Genomic DNA, 26933 nt, shown 5'->3' with positions numbered 1-26933 from the left:
GATAATCAGAATGTGGGTGAACATTTTGTGAAGAGTATCGTTGAAATAGCTGAAAACATTGAAAAATTACTACAAACCAACATACCCATAACCTTTACTGCAGAACAACAACAAGCACATAATTTATGTAAGACATGTAATTTATGTAAAAACGGTTTCTCTGTGGGAAACCATAAAGTTGCTGATCACTGTCACTTATCGGGTAAATTTCGACAAACATTGTGTAATACCTGCAACCTCAAGCTTCAAACACCAAATTTTGTACCATGTTTTTTTCACAATTTATCGAATTATGATGCACATTTTATTGTAACTGAACTCGGTCTCGATGTGAAAAAAATTTCTGTTATACCAAACAGTGAAGAAAAATTCATCTCATTTTCAAAACACGTTTCCAACAACTTTTCAATACGGTTCATCGACACATTAAGATTTATGGCTTCAAGTTTATCAACACTCTCGGACAATTTATTAACACCAGGTTCGAAAAGTTTAGAGAAACAGCTAAACATTTTAATACCGCAGACTTGCCACTCGTTACTCGTAAAGGTGTTTACCCTTATGAGTATACGGATGGTTGGAACAAGCTGGAGCAAACCAATTTACCAGAGAAAGCAGATTTCTACAGTACACTAACAGAATCAAATATACAAGAAGAAGATTATGAACATGCAAAAACTGTTTGGAGTCACTTTGGTTGCAAGACTTTGGGTGAATACAGTGATCTATATCTGAAAATTGATATTTATTGTTGGCTGATGTGTTTGAGAACTTCAGAGACCTATGTTTAACCACATACTGTTTGGACCCATCTTTTTACTATACAGCACCAGGATTCTCCTTTGATTGTATGTTAAAATATACCAGAGTCAAATTAGAGTTACTCACAGAGTATGATATGCTGTTGATGATTGAAAAGGGTAATTATAATAATAATTATATATAAAAATTTACATTTATAATATATAATTTTTTTATAGGAATTCGAGGCGGTTTGACACAAGCAAGTATGAGGTATGCTAAAGCTAATAATGAAAAGACCCCAGATTATGATCCAACAAAGTCCAAATCATGGTTAATTTATCAAGATTGTAAGTATACATATACATATATTTTAATTATTTTTTAATATTAATTTATTTTTTTAGGTAATAATCTATACGGTTGGGCAATGTCACAACACATGCCCTATGGTGGTTTTAAGTGGGTTGAACCTAAACTAGAAGGGCTGAATGATTTGAACGATACATCACCCATCGGACGGATATATGAAGTTGACATTACTTATCCGAAAGAACTCCATGATAAACACAACGACTTACCTTTCCTACCACAAAACGGTATTCCAGCTGGTTCAAAAGTTAAAAAACTCATGGCAACACTTCAGTCGAAAAAAAACTATATTATTCATTACCGAAACCTCCAACAAGCTATAGCCAATGGACTCATAGTTGAAAAAGTAAATGTATAAATGTTTTTATTTTACATTTATAATATAATTATTTTTTATTATAGGTTCATAGAGTAGTTCAGTTTAATCAATCACCATGGCTGGCTCCATACATAGCACTAAACACAGAGATGCGAAAAAAAGCAGCAAATGACTTTGAGAAAGACTTTTTCAAACTTTTAAATAATGCGGTTTTTGGGAAAACCATGGAGTCTATGCGGAAAAGAATAAAAATGGAACTGGTGTCTAGTGATCGTCGTTTACAAAAACTGATAAATCAGTCAACATTCAAACACTGTACCACATACAATGAAACTCTAAATGCAGTTGCATTAGAAAACAAAATCATTGATTTTTGTAAACCTATTTATATAGGTAAATTACATTTATTTTAATTTTTTATTGTTATATTAATATTTTAAATTTTTTATCAGGTTTTGCAGTGCTGGAAATTTCCAAGTATTTAATGTATGACTATCACTATAACGTAATGCAGAAACATTATGATGATAAAATTGAGCTCATGTATACAGATACAGGTAAATTATTATTAATTTATTATTTTAGTTTCATTGGTATTAATTTAATTTATTATTTTAGATTCATTGGTGTACTATATTCAAACTGATGATTTTTACAATGATCTGTTGAACAATCCAAACTTGTTGAATCGAATGGACACTGCAAATCTACCCCGTGACCACCCGTGTTACATTGCTGAGAGAAAGAAGATTCCTGGGTTATTTTCTGATGAAACCGATGGACGTATTATGAGAGAGTTTTGTGCTCTCCGTGCAAAGTCCTACGCTTACATTTTAGAAGATAATGAGAAAATCAAAGCAAAAGGAATCCGTGGACATGTTGTTAGAAACCATATGACCTTTCAAGATCATAAACGGTGTTTGTTTGGTGATACCAGTTTGGAAGTAACAACGTCAAACGTCTCTATCCGTTCATTCAAACACAAATTAAAGACCATCAAATCCGATAAATTAACTTATAACAGTTTTGATGATAAAAGGGTTATACTTGAAGACAAAGTACACACCCTAGCTCATGGACACTATTCTATAGAGTGAGTATATAAATATATATATATTTTAATTATTTTTTAATTAATAATTTTGAATTTTATAGGGAGGAACTCGAAGCAGAACTAGATAGTTAGTTATATATTTGTAATTATTATTTCTGTATGTATAATTTTTTTATACTTGTTTAATTTTTGTAAATATTTTTTCTATGTCTTATTTTGTACTTGTATATTTTACTTTAAACCATTTTCTTTGATAGTTAGTAGTATATATTTGTAAAGATTATTTCTGTATGTATAATTTTTTATACTTGTTTAATTTTTGTACTTGTATATTTTACTGTAAACCATTTTCTTTGATAGTTAGTATGGTATAGAAATAAAACTCAATTTTGAAATAAAAAAACATGATTACAATTTTTATGAATTATTTACAAACCATTTTCTTAAAGCAAACACTTTATAAAATGTACAATATTTAGGATTTAAGTCCTTATGAAAGATACAACAAGGTAAATTTTCTTCATCACATATTTGATCCAGTCGAGGACAACCCAAGTCTTCAATGTTGATAACTGCAACGTGTGGTATATACTCTATAAGTAGTTGTTTTTTCTGTTCGCCTTTGGTGTAAATACAGTCAAACTTTAACGAATTCAATATTCTGGTCTGCCATCTCACTCAATATCACCATAATCTATAGATAGCTGATGAAAATTTTGTAGCCACTTGTTAGTTTTTCGACGTTTATTATCTTGATTAGATTTTGAATTTTTAAAAATCCAGTGTTGAGTAGCCCATGTTTCTGTGTCTACAATAGACATCTCTTTAATCATATATTTGTTATTCGCTCCAAGAATGCATTGAATGTCAATGATGCCTGTAGACATTATGACTTGTCTTTAAAATAAGTTTCAATAGTATTGAGTTGACTATGTATAGCAGGTAATGTTTTTTTCAAATCGTTTACAGCTTCTAGAATAGTTTGTAATGTAACTTCAGCTTTTATCATATGCTCTGTTATATCTAAACACGTTAATTCCAACTTTTCTGTTTGTTCTTCTTGTAATTGAATAGATGTATGATTTTCTTCAATTAAATGTTCAATTTTATTTAATTTATCCGAATATGATTTAATCGAATGTTCAAGATTTGAATTAATTTTTTTTATTTCACCAGACTGAGAACTACCGAACACGTTCATAGTAGAAACTCAACTAAAGTTATTTTCTAGTGTCACTTATATTTATCCAACTATTATGTGTATTGTCAAACCCCAGCCACTTTACAAATATCTGTGTCCCCTTCCTACGAATAATTTTTTCGATTAAATATTCGTTTGGGTAATTTGTTTTACATATTTCCTCAGAGTAAAAACAGCCAGCAATTGGTTTTCCTGTATAATCTTGTAATTGATATGTAATAGGCATGGTTTGATTAATTTTGATAATTTTGAATATTTCCGCAGACCAACTTGGTAAATAACCTTTTGTAAATACACTTTTATATGTACTTATACGAACGTAATCACCAATTTTTAAACTATTTTTTCTATTAATAATTTTGCGTGTTTTTATTTCAACTGATGTTGGATCTAAATCAGCTTGTGTCGGAGTCATCCTTATTGTTCTATGTTTTGTATTATTATACTCATTAATCAATGAAGGTAAAATAGAAATCCAATTGTATGAACCTCGTGCAGTAAACTCTCTAAACATTTTTTCTTTTAATGTACGGTTGAAGCGTTCTACAATACATGCTTTCATGGTGCTATACGTTGAATATTTGTGTATGTTATACTTTTTCATCAATTTATCGAATGTTGTATTATAAAATTCTTTTCCGTTATCAAGCTGTAGTAGTTTTGGTGAACGTTTGAGTAGTATTTTCGACATTGCATTTGAAACTTCTTTAGCAGTTTTTGATTTTAATGCTATCGCCCATGCAAATTTCGTAAAACAGTCTATGACGCATAGAATATATTTGTAACCTTTATTTTTTTTTGAATATGGTATCATTTCAACCAGATCAGCTTGCCATAGATCATTTTTTCCGTATACATTAACTATACGTCTTATGTAATTTTTTCTAGCAGGTTTGTGTAGTTCAAATGCGATATCTCGCTTAGACATTTGGTATACGTTTTATGTAACCAGCTTCGCGTAATTCTTCGAAAATTGATAGTATTTCGTTGGAAACACCTGTATTGCCAGCAGCTTTTGATGCTAATAGTAGTTTTAAACGGGAAACCAATTCATTCGGATCGTTCCAATATTGAAGTGTATGTTTCTGTAATTGTACAGATAGTCCACTACCAGATGGAAATAATGTTGTGATTATATCTCTGTATTTATTACCACCTTTTTTAATTTGTTTGCTGTTTGACGTTAAATGAGCTGATGTTTGAATTAATATAGATTTATATGTTTTTAAATCGTTTTCGGTATATAATTTCGGGGCTTTTGAAAATATTAAACTACAGAGACCCTGTGTTAACGGGTATGTAGTATCATCAACAATTATCGTATTTCCAACAAGTTTGATTTCTTTTTTACCTAAACGTACCGTTTTATTAGGTGTAATTTAGGACCATACGTCTTGTCTATGCTGTATGAATCTAACAATTCATCTATTTGATAAAAATGTAAATCTTCAGTGTTGTCTATAGTTTTATCCAAAGTAGATTTTTGTATTTCGTTTAACGGATCGATAATCGGTTTAAATGTTTCTGTTACTATCGATTGAATATCGGCTTTTCCTTGTTTTAATGCAATATATTTTCGTTTAATATTTTCTTTTGCTTTTATCAATTCTTCGAGTACTTCACCACTGGCGTCCATGATCGTGAATGAGATGTTTTTTAAAAAACGTAAGTTTATATAATAACAAACGTGTCGAAGCCGTGACGATAACGTCCATTATCGCGTTCACACTCTTTGTTTATTACGATAAAGTTGAACCTCCCCTTACGCCAACACGATGTACAGAAATCTTTAAATTCTGTATACGACATGTCACCAGAGCAATGCTCCATGTAAACATGTTTTAAATTAGTTTCATCTTGTTTAAATAAAACGATAAGGTTAGCGTTATCACGCAAAAGTTGTTTTGGTACTCTTGAATAACTCTGAGCTAGATAGCACACATCTATAAGGTTATGCCTTCCCCTTGCAAAGATTGATCTACATACTCCTTGCCCCTCTGTCAAAATATCGTCTAGAATATACACAGAGTTTGGTAGGGCTTTTTCAGGTTCAATAACTTGTTCGTTTTCGTAGAACGTAAATAATTGTACTCCTTCGATATCTGATAAGATATTACTCAACATTTTATATTTCGGTTGATCCAGAGTTTTCGAATATATGTAAACGTTGTGAAATCTTATTCCATTTATATTAGTTAATAATGCAAACATTAAATTCGTTTTTCCACAGCCGGACGGACCCACAATAAGCGCACGTATCGTATTGGGTAGAAGCGGACCGTGTCTATAATTTTGAAACGAAGTAGGTGGATCTACGTTCTCAACTGTAAGCTCGGTTTCTTGTTTAATGAATTTCATTTTGATATAAATATCTATGTTGTGATGAGAATGTCATCAGTACACAATGTCACTCGCTCGAAGAAGCAACAAGAATAAAGGTGGCGGGCTTATTAACACGCTTATAAACAAATTACCGGTCGAACTTCACGTGCCTGGTAAGTTTATTAAATCCGATATTATCATAATAATAATAATAATAATATTTTAATTTTTTTTGTAGGTTATCAATACTGTGGACCTGGTACAAAATTGAAAAAACGTTTAGTTCGTGGTGATAAAGGTATAAACCCGTTAGACGCTGCGTGTAGAGACCACGATATCGCATACGAACGTAGTAACTCTATCGCCGATCGTAACGAAGCTGATCATATATTAGAACAGCGAGCCTGGGAAAGGTTCAAATCGAAAGATTCTGGTTTAAAAGAAAAAGCTGTAGCTTGGGGTGTGACTACCGCCATGAAGGCAAAACGTAAAGTTGGTGGTGGTTGTGATTGCGGTTTAAAGCAGCGGTTAAAGCAACTAAAAACGTTTTAAAGAAAAATGTCGGTGAAAAAAATTTAATGAAATTAACAAAAAAGTGTGTAGCCGTCGCACGAAAAACATTTAAATCTACAAAGACAAAAGTTCCGAGAATAGTAAACATTCCGAAAAAAGGCGGTGCATTACCACTTATTCCGATTTTCGCTGGCTTATCAGCTCTAGGCGCTCTGACTGGTGGAGTTGCCAACGTTGTTAAGGTGGCTAATGAATTTAAGAGGAACGTTCCATCACATTTGGGAAATGGTTTATACCTGACGCCATATAAAGGCAACTCGTACAAAATAGGCGATGGTCTATATATCACACCATATAAAAATGGTGGTGGGAGAGTAAAGACGAAAAAAAACTAATATCTACGTTACCCAAGAGAGCGTTGTACGATTTCGAACTTATAAAAATCGCACGTTTGTTGAAAATACCACATTTCATCGGCGTTTTACTAGAGATAAGTTGCCCGTTCGTCCTAAACGATTTGAATCGGCGATTGTTAACTTGGACACTGAAAACGGTACAGGTACGCATTGGGTAAAATCGGAAAAAATCGGAAAAAAAGTAAAATATTACGACACAGCTTTGGAAATTTAGCACCTCCGCTAGAAGTACAGAAATATTTTCAAGGATGCGATATTAATTACAATTACAACACAGAGCAGAGATTTAATACATCAAACTGTGGACACTTGTGTATACAATTTTTATCATGTACACGATAACGTTAAACGGGAACTCGAGTGAACTGTCATGCGATATTTTTCCGCCCATAGAGGTAGAAAATACAGCACAAATATGTCTTTTGAGCTTGCTAACAAATAATTCAATTCCAAACATAGAACCTGGTTGCAATACCATAGGTTTTCGGAATATGATTGGACAAGTTGAAAACGTAATTATACCTACTGGAACGTATGAGTTGGAAGATTTAGAGTTTGTTATAAACAAGTTGAAGCCCGACTATATAACTTTTTTCGAATTAAAATCAGATGGTAACACGTTAAAGTGTATGATATCCTGTAGCCATGAGATTGACTTTTCAATCGAAAACAGTATAGCAACATTATTAGGATTTAGAAATGTTGTATATACTACTGGTACTACACACGAATCTGAAAATACAGTCAACATAATGAAAATAAACTGTATAAAAATAGAGTGCAACTTAATAACCGACTCATTTTGTGACGGATCGCCGAGCCAGATTATACATGAATTTTATCCGACTGTTGCTGTGGGCTATAAAATTGTTGAAGTGCCTAGACATTTAGTTTTTTATGGTCTTAATACTACTTCTATAAGTAAAGTTGAAATCATACTAAAAGATCATAAAGATCGATTGATAAATTTACGTGGTGAACCAATTACGATTCGATTACAAATAACACACGGATAAGATGGCGCTCAAGTTTAATATAAACTACTGTAATAAAAAAACCCGTCATTAAAGTGACTGCAGTTAAGAAGTCAACACCTATATCTAAACCGAAAAACAACGAGTTCAAGCTCACGAAAAATAACTTGGATTTTCTTCGTTCACTACAATAATGGATGACACATATTTAGATGTAACGGCCGGTTATGTCGACGATTGTAAAATAACTCAAATGCAATATCATTCGTTCACGCCGTATTCAAACACGTCTTTTTCATACAATGATGAAATTAGAATAAATATTCAAAATATGGAATCTTACACTCTACCGTGTGAAAGTTATATTTACATTGAAGGAAAGCTAAGAAAACCTTTAGATTCTGAAGGAGACGTACGTTTTTCGAATAATGGTTTGGCATTTTTATTCTCCGAAATGCGATATGAAATAAATGGAATAGAAATACAAAAATTGAAATCACCCGGAGTGTCGTCTTGCCTGAAAGCATACTGTTCATATACACCAAGTGACTTGAATACGTTAGACAATTGTGCTTGGGACTCGGGCTTGGACGGCGAAGATAATAAAAATTTTATGAGCAATGATGTATTTACCGGTTGTATACCTCTAAAACATTTATTCGGATTTTGCGAAGATTATAAAAAAATATTACTAAATTGCAATCAACAACTGATTTTAAATCGCTCGTCTACCGATTTAGACGCATTACGTATGACGCAAATCGTAACCCCCGAAAACGTTGAAAAAAATAAAAAATTACGATTGAATTGATTAAAGTGATATGGAAGATGCCTATAATCAGAGTTAATGATAAAGAAAAATTAAAACTGTTGAAAGTGATAGATTCACGTAAAACGTTATCATGTGCGTTCAGAACCTGGGATCTATGTGAATATCCTGTACTACCTAGAAATACTTCACATTCATGGACGATAAAGTCTAGCAGCTTGCTTGAAAAACCTAGATTTATTTTGTTTGGATTACAAACAGATAGAAAAAAAAATATAGAAAACGACGCTGGGCGCTTTGACCACTGCCAACTAAAAAATCTTAAGGTACACTTAAATTCTGAAGTGTTTCCATATGAAGACTTTCGTGCTGATTTTAAAAATAATACCATCAGCTTACTGTATAAAGCCTATACAGACTTTCAAAAATCGTATTACGAGAGAGATTATTCTGAACCATTGTTATCAAAAAATGTTTTTCAAACATATGTTCCAATCGTCGTTGTCGATTTATCGCATCAGAATGATAACGTAAAAGCATCGACCATAGACCTACGAGTAGAATTTGAAACGGATACGGTTATTCCTGAGAAAACTGCAGCTTATTGTTTAATTTTACATGATCAGATTATAACTTATAACCCGTTTAGCGGTGATGTTAGAAAACTGTAATTTTTATACATAAATATGTATATTATTTCTATTTGTAATTATTTTTTTATACCTTGTAAATATATTATTTTTACTTTGTAAATATTTTTATTACTTATTATTAATAAATAAAAAGAAAACTTTTTTTTTAAAAAATAACTGAGTTGTTTTTATTTTACACAAATACTATACAAATTTTATACAAAAATTTTTTACACAAAAGTACATTAAACAGTGTGTCGTCTTTTGGGTAGTGAGTTGGTAGTATTGTATTGCGGTCCGTATGGTCCATCGTTTTCGTCTGTATAAGTATTGTATTGCGGTCCGTATGGTCCATCGTTTTCGTCTGTATAAGTATTGTATTGCGGGCCGTATGGTCCATCGTTTTCGTCTGTACAGCTTGTCTGTGATGGAGGGGAGATATCAGAAAGAATTTCCTAAAACATGAAATATTAAAATATTTGTTTTTTTTATAAAGTAGGTTTTGTTATATTACCTCATTAAATATAGTGTAAAATGATGGCGGTGAAAAAGGTTTCTCGTATCCCTATAAAATATAATATATTAATATTGGTATGAGAAAAATAAAAAAATATTTTTTTTCTTACCTCATCTTTTTCTAATTCGTCCAACCATCTTTGTGCGATATGTTCAGCTGCATGTAATTGAAGCTGACTTGTGAAATTGTAGTCATTTACATGTGTTGCAATGCAAATGTTGTTAATGCTTTTCACGCGAATTGTCATATCTTCAAGCGTTCTAGTTTCAACCTTGGTATTTGTTTTTAAGTATGATGCGATTTGATTAATTTGTGTATTACGAGCGGTTTAACGATTTTGGTTTTTCTCTCGATGATCTCGAAAATTGACCACTCTAAATCTTGTAACTTTAATAAGTCGTTACGATTTAACAGTATGCGACATCCGTCTTGAATTTTAGACTCTATAATGAGCATATTCTCTCCTTGGTACACCATACTAGATATTGTAATTGAATCGGAATCCAAAAATAAATTACGCTTATACTTTTGTGGTTGTTCAAGTATAAATGATAAAATGTTCCCCATAAGTCGGAAAATACGTTTGAGAAAATCGGCGGAAATATTTACAAAACGTGATGGTGTTATAATGTGAATCACGGTGTTGAATTCATCTGTCGGATCGAGTCCGATGTTTAAAAACTTGCGAGATGAAAAATCAAGGAAAAAATTACTGCAATCGATTAGGTTAGCCGGTGGTGACGGAGGCACATATGTAAAAACATTCTTCTTGTAAACAGCACGCATGTTTTCAATCGAACCAGCCATATTCAAAAATTTAATCACAAAACAACGCACTTAATCGAACGAAGAGTGGTGATAGACTGATTTCATTTCAGATTTTGAAACCCTCACATGTATATTTTATGGTAGGGATTTCTTCTACAGGTTTAAAGTATGCATGTCAGAACATGTTAGATTATTGAATAATACTATTGTTTGTAATGCAGACAAGACTCTACATGCTTGTTATACTATAATTTTTCAAATGGTAATATGCCGGTAACAACAACAGGGACAGATAGCGTTATCTGCTGAATATATGATAAAATAGTTCTGTGTATGATAACTGTTGAATATACATTAATATGTGTACGGTAATATGTGTACGGTAATATAGTACAATAATATGATAACCATGGTGGTGGCGGCGGCGGTGGCGGCGGCGGCGGTGGTGGAAGCGGGGGCGGGGACGGGGACGACGGTGGCGGCGGGGGTGGGGGCGGCGGCGGCTCAGCTACGGCGGCGGCTCAGCAAGGCTCAGCGGCTCAGAAGCTCAGGTTCCAGAAGCCCCATTTTACACCTACTAGCTTTATATATTTAGAAGGTCAAGTATCAGATGCTGGAAAAGTAAAACTTACTAATAACGGTTTTTCCTATCTCTTTGAACAAATACGACTTGAAATCAATGGAATAGAAGTAGATAGTACACGTGTACTTGGTATTACCAGTTCGTTAAAAGGTTATCTATCAGGTACACCTGATAATTATAATTGTTATGAAAATGCTGGTTGGATATTTAAAAATAGTTCAAACCCAGCAAATAATAATGGAGAATTTAGTGCATGCATTCCGTTGAAATATTGGTTAGGTCTATTTGAAGACTTTAAAAAGATATTAGTTAATTCTAGATTAGAACTAATATTAACTCGAAGTCATAGCGATTTAATCGCTCTAAAAGTAATTACTAGTGGAAGTACAAATTCTGGAAAAGTTGTTTTGAATGAAATAGTTTGGAAGGTTCCACATATTACTGTTGATGATGAAGTAAGGTTAAAATTATTAAAAGTTATTGAAAAAGAAAAAAGTTTGTTTATCCCGTTCAGATCTTTTGAAACTTTTGAATATCCTGAACTCGGAACCACAAAAAAAGTAGTATGGAACCTAAAAACTGCTTCAAAATTAGAAAAACCTCGATTCATTATAATCGGATTACAAAAGTGACGTAAAAATTCGTTAGAAAAAGATTGTGGTGTATTCGATCATTGTAATATAACTAATGTAAAAGTATTTTTAAACTCAATAGCATATCCTTATGATAATTTAAATTTGGATTTTGCTAAAAATAATTTTACCTTATTATATGATATGTATACATCGTTTCAAGAATCGTACTATGAATAAAGTATTCGGAACCCGATATTAAGCCCATCTACATTTCTAACGCAAGCTCCAATTATTGTTATCGATACGTCAAAACAGAATGATTCAGCTACAGCTTCATCAGTAGATGTTCAATTAGAAATTGAAGCATCAGAATATCTTTCAGGTGTAACTGCTTATTGTTTATTAATTCATGATCGCATTGTAGAATATGTACCTTTTACTAGGGAAGTAAGAAAACTAGTATAATCAATTTAAAATTAATTTAGAATAATGAGACAATACGTATATAAATATATTTTTTTTTATTTTGAACCAAAACGTATTATTTTTTATTTTTTAAAAAAAAAAACATGACTAAAAAATATAATTATGAAGTGTGTATACACTGCTTAAACTTTATGTGTAACATAGAAAAAAATTTATTGGTTGTAGCGGAATACTCCGCCTGTGTTACACGGGAAATAAATATTGTATACACTGTTTAAACTTTATGTGTAACAGGGGAAAAAATAATTGGTTTAAATTTTAAAAATCAGTGTTTTTACTGGTATAGCGGAGAAAAAAAAGTTTGAGGGGAAAAATCCCCCTTAAAATTTTGCAATCTCCGCAGTCAAAAGTGCGCAGAACATACAAATGTATACTACTGGCAGCAGTATTAGTCTTTGAAGCCATGTCACCATGCTTTAATAGTCTGTAACAGTCAAGGAATTATTTTTTTTATAGGTAAACAGACTACTTCACAGTACACTACTACAGACTTTAAGAGTATAGTGTCTACACTTCTTCAGCGGTAGTTTAAAACAACTAACAATTGTTGCTACTGTAGTACAGAGTACAGATGTACAGACAGAGTAACAATAACAAGTTTTTATTTGTAACATAAATTAACAGTTACTACTCTTATTTATTTTGTAAACACATACACTGTGTTTTTTTGATAATAGGCAGTACTGCAGTAGTGATAAACCAGTAACAACGGATAACGGATTATAAGATAATTTTATGTAATCGGCATAGAAAAGAGATTAATTGGGATCGGAAGCGATAATCGACAGTAGCAGTTCAATTAGTTATAGGTACCTAATAATCATGTGTTATTGTAGGATCAGGTAACCGCTATACCTTGGGTCGAATGATAACGGATTTACTACATAATAGCCAATAGGTATAACTTCTGGTCTTTATAACTGATAAGTTTTATTATGATCAATCAGTAATCACCTTTGTGGGGCGAACTGCGCTAACCTTCCCAAAACTACCTAATTTTGAGGAGCTATATCTCATCAACGGATTGACGAAAAATGAAAATTTTAACGTGATAATTCATAAAAAATAGAGTTTTTAATTTATGAAATTTAAAGTATAGGTTGTCATTTGAAAATCAGAAGTTGATAGTGGTTTACCTAATAAATATAAGAGCGAAAAATAATAAAGAGTTCTACAATTCTAGAACAGTGTAAATATAAAATTTTGAAGAAAAAAAAAATTGAAAAAAGTTAATACTTTTTGAAATAATGAGTGTTGTTTGATAAAAAAATCACCCTGTATAGGTACCTATATTAAATAATATTTACTCGGGCTAGTGTGTGTTATATGTTTCCTATCGGTTCTTAAATATTCTTTTGAGTTATAACTAACAACAGCTGCCTGTACTCTAGTAGAATAAGAACTTTTTTGAGTAAAATTTTTCCTCTTTCCTCCCAAAAATTTATTTATAACACTGTTTAGCTGTTCACAAGTGTTGTTGTCTATGTCCACTATTAGGCTATTCGCATTATTTGTTAATCGGGATAGAATTGTATTGATTTATTGTTTAATTTTTGTATACTTATTTTTTTCTTCTAGAGAAATATTTTGTGTAACACCAGAGTTCTTACAAAAATATTCTGAGCACTTTTCATGATTTTCAAAAATCCGATGGTTTGGAGCATTATTTATATCAAATCTAAGATCTATAATAAAATACAAATTAAGTTGATTCTAAATATTTTTATAAAACAATCCGACAAAAACTTACGAAAATATAACAATATTAATATTTTTATTTTACATTTTGCAAAATTGCAATTACCTGCAATTTTTTCGTTCACTGGTTTGTCCTTTAATTTTCGAAAATGTATAGCGCACGTAATATCTGTTCTCATTCTTAATATATTTTTTGATATTTTTTTCGAATTTCAATAGGATAATCAGTATTTTTTGCTAATGTCATTAATTTTTGGCAGTAATTACGAAGTAAGTGGTTTCTGAATTCTATTTTCTGTACTCTGCATTGCGGTCCATAGGGTAGTATATTATTTAGCCGTTTTGTAACTCTGCTGTCCCCGTCACCTATTTATATTAGTTAGGTTAGGTACCATTTAATAACTATTATTATATTGATGTTGTATAATATGGGAAACATGTGATTATTAATAAGTTATTAGTTAGTTAGTTAGTAATTAATAATAACTATGTCTTACCGATTAACTTAGTATATTTTACCCCATGCGTTTCTATACTTTTCCTAAATCCCTCTACGATGGCATCAGCTTCAATGCTGATGGCCCCTTCCTTCCAATTTAAAAAGCAAGCGTGTGCTGATGCATCAACTTTTTTATTGTATGCTCTTTCACAAACAACACAGTATCTATTTCGTATACCAACGAATAATACCTTTTAAGTATTAAAACCTATTATACTTGCCTAATAAATTAATTATAATATTAGAAAAAATAAATTAAATATGAAACGTATTTTAAAACATAACTTACTACTACAGAAAAAGCATCGTACTTGGTTCGATAACTTCTTTCGGACCATTGTCCATTAGCCACAACAGTTATAAAAGGTATAGGGATTTTTTAATTGCAGATTATAGTAGATACTTTTAATTAAATAATAATTATGTCTTTAATGCTTTGATTATACCTGATTCAATAGCTATTTTTCTTTCTTCTTGGCTCGCCTTTAGCATTTCAAACCAATCAGTGTTTTTAATTTCAGTGTCCAAGGTAGTTTCTATGTTCGAATATGTTTTGGAGCTCATAGGAAATATTTCTAATCCAGATAAAAATTCATTGAGTTGCGTGTATCCTATTCCTATATAATACAATAGTCAATAATTATATATTATAATTTATAATATGGAAATTTATAATAGATTTATGTTTAATAATTTTTACCAATTGCTATTGTACTGTTAACTAAAGATTTATTGATTGACCTATTAGTCTTTGGAGATTCTTTCACTGAACATATTTTTATTTTTATATTGCACATTCTACACTTAAATCAAAATTCCGAATAACATCCACGTCGATCTTCTGATATAAAATACACATCATTAAAAGTACAACCAAATTCTCCATCGTGTTTATTATTTTGTATTTGTTCAAAAAGGTAAGATACGTCGACGATTCTTTTGCCGGGTATTTCATTAAACGTTTCACTGTAGTTTTCCAAATATTGGTTTCATAATTAATATTTAGTTTTGATATTAGGTAGGTCAAATAATGTCGAGAGATTATCTTACGTGTTCGTAAATTCATCAATTTGTGTGCCAATAGTAGACAACTTGTCATTATTTTTACTTCCACCAGTATTTATAGTAAAATCACGCCTAATACGTATAAGGAATAATATAAATTATTTTACAATTATTAAAACAATACTTAAATTTGAATTGTATAAATAGGTATACTTTCTAAAATTAAAAACTGGAGTTGAATGTTTATCATAAGGAATGTCTACACAATTTTCATTGAAAAATGATGTACTGCAGTTTCCTAGACTTTTCTCGTCGTAAAGAATATTTATTCCAGACATGTCAATTTCATTAGTATTTAGTATATCATTATTTGATAGCGGTATATTATTTTGTACATCTTCATCGTTTACCGAGTCTATTATGTCATCCAATAACTGCTTTTTTTGGCTATAAAAGTATAGGTACGAAAAATATTTTGGATTCTAAGAGTAGTGATATATTATGTATTATTTTTACAACGATGTGTGTTTTTTCTGTCTGTTATACATTTTTTAGGTGTTAAATATGCCGTAAATAAATAAATATACGTGACCTACTAAATACCTAGTTATTTAACATTAGTGGCCAAAAAAAAAAACAAAACAAAAAAAAGCTGGTAAATGGGTACCACTCTGCTGTACATTAGGTTCCGTGTGTATCACTATTATATTATAGGAGTGTTAAATTTGAATCCAATGATGAGTATCATTGAATACGAAAAACGATTCTGAACGAAGATGATTTGTCAGCCTAGGATATAATTTCCAATGGTTGGTGAAAAACCAATGTATCCTCGAAGAGATTTTTTTGATCGATTTAATGTATCAACCAATACTCAAGCTTAAAAATGTCATTTTTTTTATTTTTTCCCTTCACGTAAAAAATAAACCAAAACATTTTTTTAAAAAAACTCATCGAGGAAGCATAATATAAGTCATGATCTTTCTATTGGAGTTAAAACCATGTTTCTACAGTATCTGTGCATTGTGTTGTGTGCATAGAGCCGAAGCTTGTTTTATACATTCAAAATACACGTTCGACGTCCTCTTAACAGTGATTGAAGAGTGAAGACGTGCAACGTGCTCTGATGTCTCATATATTAAATATAATATATATAAGCATCGAAACATAGATAATAAATGACCAAATCCAAAATGGGGAATATTTCTTGCAACTCACGGACGAGTTCGTTAAAATAAATATGATCAGTAAATTTAGGCGTAGAAGTGAAAGGCGAAAACTAATCAAAAAACTTAATTAAATTTAAGTACAGTTGTCGTAAACCTAAGACTTCGTAGGCCTACGATCATCAATAACAGCGGAGTAATTTTTCTTAGAAACGCTGACCGCTTCAATAATATTATACAGCGGTATCGTTCATGGTCAAAGACGGATCATCGCACGTATGCTTGTCACCCGGTATAAAATATTATAGGCACACAATTACCATCCGATAGAATGATAGGAATATTGTTTGACGCACGACGTTGCGCGGATAACGCAATTCGTGGGAAGAAGCGGATGCAGGTGCAGATGACCAACAGGGACCTGAAGGTACCGCGGGAGTCCCTGGACGATATACAAGGGGGCCCAGATTAGGCACATTTCAGACGTGATCCACCAGAGTTAGAGCGAGCACCTTCACGTCACCCAGATCAATAGTTTTGTCATTTGGACGTAGAATATTTTTCACAAGTTTAATTATTTAATTTATTGGACTTAGAATAACTTTCAATAAAAACACTTAGAATTATTTCAAGAGTCTTCATTTATTTTACAACAACCTATCCGATACGACATCATTCTACTGTTTGTACGTGGCACGTTACAGACGTATAAACCGTTGTATAATATTGTGTAAAGAATGAATGCAGGATACTAAAAATTATTGAGTTATTATCATGTAGGGAGACTATTTATAACTTTTTATTGAATATCGTTGATCACGGTAAATATATATTTATTAATATTTAATATAGCTAAATCTATGAGAATATGTTTGTATCCACTGTTTAGTAATTACTGATTAGTAATTATTGCTGTCATCTATTTGCTAATCTCAGTAGTCAGTGGTTGGTTTTATTATAATTTATTACTTTAATAATCATGATAACCCAAGTTTACAATATATAGTTCTATTTATGGAACATTTCGGCCAGTGAGTTAATAATGTACATCCGTCGTTCTCACTCGTTTCTTACAGGGAATCTCATTGCTACCCACCGTAACGTTATTATTTACGAAAAATACACAACGACCCATTATCGCGTGCTGCTCAATCAACGAAAAAACATGTTACGTAACGATTATTAAATCATTGAAATAATATTTTTCTAAATTAATTATTTGTTTATTTATTTTTTTTACGTAAGTCTTTTCGATATATTTGTGCTGAGTAACAATAAATTATACATACATATAAATTAAATGCTCAGCGGCATATTAATTATCTAGATAATTTATCTAAGATAACCATTTTATTTAAATAGATAAAATAAAAATATAATTGAAATTTTTTTTATCTATATAAGATAAAAAGATAAATATATTTATCTAGATATTGCTCAACACTGGTCATTAGTTGTTTTCCAATAGCATTACCTAGTCATTAAGCTTTATGATGTTAGTTGGTCATAGGCAGGTTGGTGCAACTCCCCGTGAGTAATTGGTACCACTTTATAGTTCATTGTACAATCACCAGGAGCAGGTACAACTCCCAGCCTCCACCGCCGCCGCCGCCGACCACGTTCCAACCACGTTCGTCGTTCACTTCTGCTTTTAACCTAAAACACTAAACTACAGTAAACAATTTTTGACTTTACATTTTTGCTGTGTTCTGTGTGCCGTGCAGTTTACAATTTTTTTTATTTAACTTGTACTATAGTTTGCTTCAATTAAGTTTATAATTTATATTATGTCATCCAAGAACGCATCGAAGTGTGTCGTGGCGGGATGTAATTCAAAGGGTATGTACTATTGTAATTTTTGTAGAAGTAACCAAATATTTTGTTAATATTCAAATGCGCAAATAGGTGTTGTCTGTCATCGTTTTCCTAATCCGAAAACCAACATGACAAGACTGCTTAATTGGATGCAAATTGTTGGACTGGAAAAACAAAATAGTCTTGATGTGTATGCCAAAAAAGTGATTTGTGCTGTACACTTTACTGCTGATTGTTCAAGTCCCGGGACCAAAAGACTTAATGCCAACGCATATCCTTCTCTTAACTTGCCTCAAAACGATGTTACTGAGCATAAACCAGTTGTTGATAATGGTAAGGACAATTTTATATCTTCATTTATCTAATATTTAAGGTATATTATTAAATTTTTTGTTCTTTTAGCAGTTCATCTTAATGATAGTACTCCTGCTATGTGTACTCAAAATAATCTTGCTGATTCTTTAGTGATCCGTCCCAGTTCACCTACAGTGTTGAACGATTCTATGATGTCTGGTATTAATGTTTTGGATACATCTTCAGTTGAACCAGACCAGATAGGTTAGAAATTTATTTATAATTAAAATTTTTGTATATTTAGTAAATTTACATTTTGTATTACATTTGTTGCTTTTAAATATGCATATAGCATGGTACTAGCATGATTATTTAGTTAATTAGTTATTTATTGCATGATTATTTAGTTAATTAGTTTTGATTGCATGATTATTTTGGCATTAACAGCAGACAAAATAGAAGTAAGAAATTCTGGAAATGATAAAAAGTTGCATGGTAAACAAACTACAAGAAACCTAAAAACTGGAACTGGTGCTTATGATTTTTATTTATTTGTTTTAAGATTTTTAAATTATTTTTATTTGCATGTAGATTGAACAATTGAGTATTTATCTTAATTTTGGTTTTTATTCTAGATGTTTTGAAACAAATAGGAGTTAGAAATTTTAAACGTTTGACACCAACTTGTAGAAAGTTTTACAAAATTTCAAATTTGCTCCTTAAACAAAGTAGGCGTAACACAAATCGAAACAATTCGTTTAAAGCAAGACTGAGAGATGCTGAAAAGTTCAACGATAAATACTTAGTTTCACGGTTGTCACCAAAAATTACTGCTGCTGCATCATTGTTCATGAAACTTCAAGTTAGAGAGACCAAAAAGTCAAGCCGAGGACATCGATTCAATTTGGATGAAAAAATGTTAAGTTTATCTTTGTATAAACGTTCACCAAAATGTTATCGCATGTTGGCAAAACTTTTTACCTTGCCAAGCAAACGAACACTGAATAACATCCTCTCTAGTGTTAAAATTTCACCAGGAATTTGTCCTTTGATGATGAAAGTACTTACAGATAATGTTAAAAATCTCAAGCCATCAGAAAGGTAAAATGCTAAATTGAGCATAGCTTTTATTTTATTTTTTTCACCTACAATTATTTGTTTCAGGTATTGTTCAGTTTTATTCGACGAAGTGTGCTTATCGAGTGGTTTGACTTATGATACAGTTACCGATGAAATCAATGAGTTTGTGAATACGGGGCATAGTAAAACTCAACAAATTGCTGATCACGCATTAGTCTTTATGGTACGAGGAATAAAAAAGAAATTCAAACAGCCTATTATGTACACATTTTGCGAGGGAGCCACAAATCAACAAGAAATTATTTGCCAATTGAAACAAGTAATTTATTTTATTATATATTATTTTATAAATAATAATAATTAATAATACAATAAACAATAATTTTTAATAGGTTATTGAGGCTGTTCATTTGACAGGTCTTCGTGTTGTAGCCACTATTAGTGACCAGGGAACTGCAAATGTTGGTGCAATAAAAATTCTGAACAATGAAACTCAACTTTATCATGTAAAAAACAACTCAGAATATCATGATGAATTTTATGAGGTTTGAAAGACTGAAGTTGGTTCATATATATGATGTCCCTCACTTACTGAAATGTGTCAGAAATAATCTTCTAACCAAAGACTTAGAATATACAGTTGATAACATCACAAAATATGCAAAGTGGTCACATCTTGAAGATCTATACCACATGGATAGTGCCATTCCAGATTGCAAGATTTTACCACGGCTAACCGATCAGCATATAGTTAGAGACAAAATTGGAAAAATGAAAGTGAAATACGCTACACAAGTTTTTTCACAACGAGTTTCTTCTACTATGAATTTTCTTGCATGTAAGTTTTTATAATACAATGAAATGTGAATTAATGACTTAATAACAAAAATGTTTTTAGCTCGTAATATCATTGGGTCAGATGCTTCTGACACAGCGTTTATATGCTCTTTTTTTGATAAGCTTTTTGATTCACTTAATGGAAGTTTTGATAAAGTAACTGATGGAAAAATGTACCGTACTGCTGTCAAAAAAAATTCTATCCATCATACTGTTTGGGCAGATAGCTTGAAAATTCTGAGTACAATGAGCTTTGTATTGGGTAATGGTAGAAAAAAGTCAGTTCCAACAATCAAGAACTGGATGACAACTATAAGATGTATTTCATTTTATCAATAAATTTAATTATAATTCTTATAATAAAAAACATTATAAATTGTTTGTTTCAGCTTTTCAAACCCTGTCCATTGTATTAGGTATGAATGGTATACGTTCCTTACTCCCTCGACATCTCAATCAGGACCCGTTGGAATGCTTCTTTGGTGCGATCAGAAGTATTGGTTCAAAAAATCCAAATTGTCATGCATTTGCTTCTGCATACAAAACTTTAGTTTTGAACAATTTGGTGTCTTCTCATTCACCGGGATACAATTGCGAAGAAGACTTCACAGAAGGAAGCTTGTTCTCATTCACAAACTTCTTTGAAAGTGCCATTGCTCCAACGTCTGAACTTGAAAACTAAATGGTCATTAGTGCTGATTTACCTCAAACTCTACATCATTTATCAATGTCTACTTCCTTCGTCCGCGGGCAAGCTCAAAATTATATTGCTGGATTCATAGTAAAAAAACTGAACAAAACTTTTTTTAAAAATTGTCAACCATGCCTCGCTCAGCTTAGTTCAGAAAAAGTAGCCGAACATCATTCATTAATAACTGCTCGAGAATATCAATCAAATCATCCAAATTTAAAATACCCATCATCTACATTATGTTCAATAGTTCAACAAATCATACATTTTGTCGGAGAAAAAATGTCAAATGTCTGTCTTCATCCTAATATACTTTCAACTCAAACTAATGCTTTAAATCAACAACTCTTTTTCCCTTTTGAATTAAATTGTTCAGAACACAAAGATAATTTCCGGCAAAACATAATCAAATTAACATTAAAAATGATGATACAACATTATTGCACCGAAGTCAATAGAATACTTGTAGGAAAAAGACAACTGCGAGAAAATGAGACTGATCCTGTTAAAAAATTGGCCCACACATGGTATTCAAAGCACTCTAAAACAAGAAAAACTCAAGGCAAATTTAACTTAATCTAAGTGTGCCATTTTATTTTAGTTTTTGTCTTTATAGTTTATGTATACCGAAACATTAGTTCCTAAAATTGTTTATTTTGTCTGTTTTTAAGAAATGTAACTAAATTATGTAATTTGTATATAATTAATGTGACTATTTTATTTTTAATTAATGTATATACAATTTGATTCTTACGATCATTATGTTTTTAATATTGAGATATTATGTTTTATAAAGTATTAACCATTTTCATTAATATTGTATTATATAATTTTTTTATGAAATTTTTTTGTTAATTTATATTTGACCATAACAATTCTTATATTTTTAATAAATTGTTTGTATTGTTTAAAATATATAATAAAATATGATCTCTTATTAAAAAAATAATTTGTTTTAATTTATTTCTAGTTAATAATTATTAAAAAAAATTTAATAAAAAGAAAATATATCGATAGTAGAAGTTGAAAATTATCGATAACTATAACTATCGATGGCAGCGATTATTTAGTTATTTCGTACAACCACCGGGAGCGCTGAAACGCGGTACACTTTTATAACACGGGAGTTGCCTATCTATTATATTATACTTATCTATGGTCATAGGTCATGGTAATTGTAACTAACTGTTAGTCGGTTTATTAGGGTAAAATATAACTATTAATCGGTTATTCAAATCATTCGGTAATGCCCATCGCTAGAACCTAACGTCTTAAATAAATAACCGATACAACAATAACCGTTTTTATGTGGACTATTACATAATAATATAACTAATATATATTATATTGAATATGTACATATATTACTATAGGTACACTATTGAATAATATTTTACAGTAGTATTATTTTCTCATTATTATAATATACAAGTACATACATAGTATATATTGTGTTTCATTAGGGAGTTAACTATTTTTTTTTTAACAATATAAAAATATAATTAAATATAATAGGTAATTAAAATTATATTAAAAATATAATAAATAATAATTTAATTAAAATCAAATTGCAGAATTATAGGTACTTGATTACCCATATTCAACATAAATCAAACACAGAAATACTTTTTGGTGAAGTATACAATACTTGAGTTTACTAAATTAATCTATTTCCATGATGTTAAGGTAAGTCGCAAAAAAAATATCCCAACGATGACAACAGGAATAATTAATGTTTTATAGCATTTGAATTTTTCGATTTACAAAATCATAAAAATGTTGTTGACATGTTATTCATAAAGGTATTTTTATGTAACATACTTAAATCATATTATTATAGGTAAATACAACTATAAAGTGAACTGTTAACGTTTCTCAAAGCAACGTACACTCGGAATACTTTCCAATTCGTAACATATTTTACATATTATATTATAGGCATATTTATAATATATCATACTCGTGTACACGAACGTGCACGGAACGGAGTGGAAAAGTAAAAAAATGCGACGGAAATCGTAAAAATCATTTTCGAAAAGCTGCATTATCGACTGGAAAAGAACCGTTCGTCGTGATAATCGCGTTATTGAGTACCGTCCGTTTCGATAATGGCGGTTGGCGAAAAAATCTAATTTTTCGATTGGCGTTGTTTCGATTGGGCAACGAAAACTGGCCGGTGACCCCCGTGACCCGCCTGCCTTATACCAGCGGTTAGCCATGGGTTCTCAAACTGCACCGCGCCGCCGAGATGTTCACACAATAAGCGCACGGCATGTGTTTTTTTTTTGTCCCTTATTCAATTCACAATTTAGGTACCCTAAAACTGGTATATAACAGGTGGAGAACTGGAATGTATTATGGAGGGATCGTACACGTGTATAGTGTATACGGCTGTTGATTTTGTGCTTTATGCTACAGACATTTGTAACAGACGGTGTGTTGTACCAAGGATTTTGAAATCAGTTTTGTGAATATTTGTTTTTTTCTTGTGTTTGAATACATTTTTGTACAAGGATCTATTAAAAATGTCTTTAAGTAATAGTGATACACGCAGCCAGAGTAAACAAATTGTTTATAATGTTTATAAATATTTAAAAGAACTGTCATCAAAACCGGATTTAACTGCCGATTTCTTTAAACAAGCTCAAATACGTACCGGCGAAGCTTGTGGATTGTCAGAGCGCACTGTCAGACGTATTTGTTCTGAAACAAAACATGCAGAAGATAAACTCGATGAATCAAAGTCAGTTGTATCATTCAAATCTCCACGCAAAGGCTACAAACGTGCGAAAATTGTATCAGAGCTCGACGATTTTGATTCAGATGTCGTTAGAAGAACGGTACACGAGTTCTACGATCGAGGTGAGTACCCAACTGCGAATTTAATATTGAATGCTTTAAGACAGAAAATCAATTATACTGGGTGCTTACGTTCGGTGCGAAATCTATTGAAGAATTTGAAATTTTCTTATAAAAAGTGTAATGATGGTCGAAAATTTTTAATGGAGAGAAATGACATTGTTGCACTTCGATGTAAATTTCTTCGAGAAATTTGTACGCTGCTCAAGGCAAAAGATGATCGCCCTATCGTGTATATTGACGAAACATGGGTCAACCAAAACCATTCGAGGTCAATTATATGGCAAAATGAATGTAGCACTGAAGGTTTGAAAGTTCCTACAGGAAAAGGAGGTCGGCTTATCGTGTGTCACGCTGGATGTTCTCGTTACGGGTTTATTCAAGGGTCCAAGCTAGTATTCCGTAGTAATACAGGCAATACCGCCGACTATCATAGTCAGATGAATGCTGAAGTATTTCAAAAATGGTTTATTGAACTATTAAATAATCTTGAAGAACCGTCTGTCATAGTTATGGACAATGCGTCATATCATTCCACGTTGGCAGAAAATTATCCAAAAAGCAATTGGAGAAAAGCTGACGTACAAAAATGGTTAACTGAAAAAAATATTGAATTTAGCCCGCTTGAAACGTTACCAGAACTTCGCCAAAAAATTAAAGCCTTAATTCCACGCGAAAAGCAATATTTGCTTGACCAAATTGCTTTAGAAAATGGACACGAAGTAATACGGTTATCTCCTTACCATTGCCAATACAACCCAATCGAACTTATTTGGGTACAAGTTAAGAGTCGAGTGGCGAAAAACAACAATACGTTCAAGATGGTGGATATCGAACGTCTTACCCACGAAGCGTTAGATGCGGTAACCAAAGAGGATTGGGAGAAGTATGTAAGACATGCTGAACAATTACAAGAATTAGATAACCAAAAGGAAATCCTTAGAGACACCTTAATGGAACCAATAATTTTGACGATAATTCCTGATGATAGCGATTTCAGTGATGAAGAATCAGATACAGAGCAATTGGAATAACTATTATTTTATTATTTTATATTATGATTTATTTTATTTAATGTATATATAAAATATATTTGTAGATTGTTTTGCAATTATTATTAACAATTAATAAATTGTATGTATAATATATACATATATATTGAATAATGTTTTATACTAATAATTTTTTTAACCATTTTGTCCCATCATTCGTATAATAATAAATGAATATAATATACCATGGTAATAAATTAATTTAAAAAAAACGCGCCAATTAGTTTTGGAAGTATAACGACCCCTGAGTGGAAATGGCCGCTAGAGTCGCGCCGGTCACCGGCCAGTTTTCGTTGCCCGGACTATAGGTGCGTCGCTGATCGGCGACCGCCGGGGAACTGCTTCACGCTTTATTATATAAGGAAATAAAAAAAAAAATATCTGATAATAATAAACTTAAATGTGATAATAACTTATTTAATACCTCGTGAACGTATAGCCTAGTGGGATAACGCGTCTAATTTAAATTTAATATGTTAATGATTTTTAAAAAATGTTTCAGATCAGATTTTATCTTACATTAGTTTAGTATATAACTTTCATGGATAAATAAAACTTGTTAGTTTGAGGTAAGCTGTCTAGTGATCATATTCATACTTCTGGAAAAATAACTGTTTACTGTTTTATTTTTTTTAACAATATGAATCCATTAATTGTTATATCAAAATTCTGAGCGAAGCAAGGAATGTATTGGTTTAACAATAATGTTTATTTATTTTTTATTCTGTAAACATTTTTTCTTCCCCTAAACTTGCTCAAAAGTACAAGTGTAGCATATTTTCTGAAAGGTAATGTTCTTGAACTGGTGCTTTAGAGAGGTTATTTTTCGATTTTCAAAATGATACTCGAAATAAAAGTGGTTAAAGGAGAAAAAATGTACATCTTCACGATTATGTAGATAATATAAAATAATTACGGTTTTATTTTTCACCATAGAAAAAAATAAAATTAAATAAAACAGATCCCCTCGTCCGCTCATCGTTTTTTGTCGAATGCAATCATTTTGCATTCAAATCAAATACCTTCAGTAAAATTACACTATCCTGTCCGAGGACCGAAGGGACGATGGACAAACATCCACTAACGAAATGTGCTGATCTACTTTTTTATTATTATTATTACTAGGGCAGAGAAGTAATAGGATTTGCATGTTTTATTCTGGGCCTCTATTTTATAGCAAACCAAGATATAAATGTAAGCTTACAGGCTCCACAGTTGAAATATGAATTTTTTTTTGCATATTTTTGCATATTTTAAAGATTGAAAAAAATATTGCATATTTCATGCATATTCTAATAAAAACTGCATATGTTATTATTATATATTTATATACTATATATACATTGTAATCATCCGATGTCCGTGTAAACTATGTACTATATAATATAGGTACTCACATATTATTTTCGGGTATTTTCATATTATATTTCGGATAATGTTATCGAAGATAACTTATCTTTATTATTTTAACTTATTAGTTTTATGTCGAAGTAATTAGCATTTAAATATCTATATTGAATTGTATATCAGCATTATTATGTGTCCAGTGTCCACCATCCGTCAGTAATCTCGTTAGTATGGTGTTAAGTGTCGTTCGATACGAAACTGCGTGCCGTTTGCTGTGTTTTCGATGCTTGAATTTCTGATAGCAAAAATAAATGCAAATATATTTAACAAGTATGTGAAACAGTTTGG

At 31.3% G+C, this 26933-nt stretch overlaps 5 protein-coding genes across 5 annotated transcripts; 4 read left to right on the top strand and 1 right to left on the bottom strand.

The window, feature by feature from the left end:
• The first annotated feature begins 750 nt into the window (after window positions 1-750).
• LOC126554254 (uncharacterized) lies at window positions 751-2697 on the top strand. Its single transcript, XM_050209343.1, has 7 exons — window positions 751-920; window positions 981-1091; window positions 1149-1459; window positions 1516-1825; window positions 1885-1989; window positions 2051-2525; window positions 2588-2697. The coding sequence occupies exons 1-7, from the start codon at window positions 851-853 to the stop codon at window positions 2616-2618; spliced, it is 1413 nt and encodes a 470-aa protein (XP_050065300.1). The 5' UTR covers window positions 751-850; the 3' UTR covers window positions 2619-2697.
• A 5408-nt stretch (window positions 2698-8105) lies between these two features.
• Window positions 8106-8723, top strand: LOC126554268 (uncharacterized). Its single transcript, XM_050209356.1, has one exon. The coding sequence runs from the start codon at window positions 8106-8108 to the stop codon at window positions 8721-8723; it is 618 nt and encodes a 205-aa protein (XP_050065313.1).
• A 17-nt stretch (window positions 8724-8740) lies between these two features.
• Window positions 8741-9352, top strand: LOC126554267 (uncharacterized). The gene has a single exon (XM_050209355.1). The coding sequence runs from the start codon at window positions 8741-8743 to the stop codon at window positions 9350-9352; it is 612 nt and encodes a 203-aa protein (XP_050065312.1).
• Window positions 9353-9551: 199 nt separating this feature from the next.
• Window positions 9552-10122, bottom strand: LOC126554261 (uncharacterized). Its single transcript, XM_050209347.1, has 3 exons — window positions 9940-10122; window positions 9828-9878; window positions 9552-9768 (listed from the first exon to the last, which is right to left on the bottom strand). The coding sequence occupies exons 1-3, from the start codon at window positions 10075-10077 to the stop codon at window positions 9559-9561; spliced, it is 399 nt and encodes a 132-aa protein (XP_050065304.1). The 5' UTR covers window positions 10078-10122; the 3' UTR covers window positions 9552-9558.
• A 13730-nt stretch (window positions 10123-23852) lies between these two features.
• Window positions 23853-25220, top strand: LOC126554266 (uncharacterized). The gene has a single exon (XM_050209354.1). It carries the CDS (start codon window positions 23853-23855, stop codon window positions 25218-25220), a length of 1368 nt encoding a protein of 455 aa, XP_050065311.1.
• The last annotated feature ends 1713 nt before the right edge of the window (window positions 25221-26933 follow it).

Source organism: Aphis gossypii, unplaced genomic scaffold (genome assembly GCF_020184175.1).
Source record: "Aphis gossypii isolate Hap1 unplaced genomic scaffold, ASM2018417v2 Contig00458, whole genome shotgun sequence".
In the NCBI taxonomy this organism is placed as follows: domain Eukaryota; kingdom Metazoa; phylum Arthropoda; class Insecta; order Hemiptera; family Aphididae; genus Aphis; species Aphis gossypii.
The sequence above is the reverse complement of the archived record's forward strand: the minus strand, read 5'-3'. Positions and strand labels throughout refer to the sequence as shown.

Excerpts from the sequence above, each read along its gene's own strand:
- LOC126554254 (XM_050209343.1), top strand. The coding sequence starts at position 851 with ATGTTAAAATATACCAGAGTCAAATTAGAGTTACTCACAGAGTATGAT. Across the intron at positions 1,460-1,515 it reads ATGGACTCATAGTTGAAAAA|GTTCATAGAGTAGTTCAGTT; the intron begins GTAAATGTATAA and ends TTTTTATTATAG. Across the intron at positions 2,526-2,587 it reads CATGGACACTATTCTATAGA|GGAGGAACTCGAAGCAGAAC; the intron begins GTGAGTATATAA and ends TGAATTTTATAG.
- LOC126554268 (XM_050209356.1), top strand. The coding sequence starts at position 8,106 with ATGGATGACACATATTTAGATGTAACGGCCGGTTATGTCGACGATTGT.
- LOC126554267 (XM_050209355.1), top strand. The coding sequence starts at position 8,741 with ATGCCTATAATCAGAGTTAATGATAAAGAAAAATTAAAACTGTTGAAA.
- LOC126554261 (XM_050209347.1), bottom strand. The coding sequence starts at position 10,077 with ATGACAATTCGCGTGAAAAGCATTAACAACATTTGCATTGCAACACAT. Across the intron at positions 9,879-9,939 it reads ACGAATTAGAAAAAGATGAG|GGATACGAGAAACCTTTTTC; the intron begins GTAAGAAAAAAA and ends TATATTTTATAG. Across the intron at positions 9,769-9,827 it reads TTTACACTATATTTAATGAG|GAAATTCTTTCTGATATCTC; the intron begins GTAATATAACAA and ends TTCATGTTTTAG.
- LOC126554266 (XM_050209354.1), top strand. The coding sequence starts at position 23,853 with ATGTCTTTAAGTAATAGTGATACACGCAGCCAGAGTAAACAAATTGTT.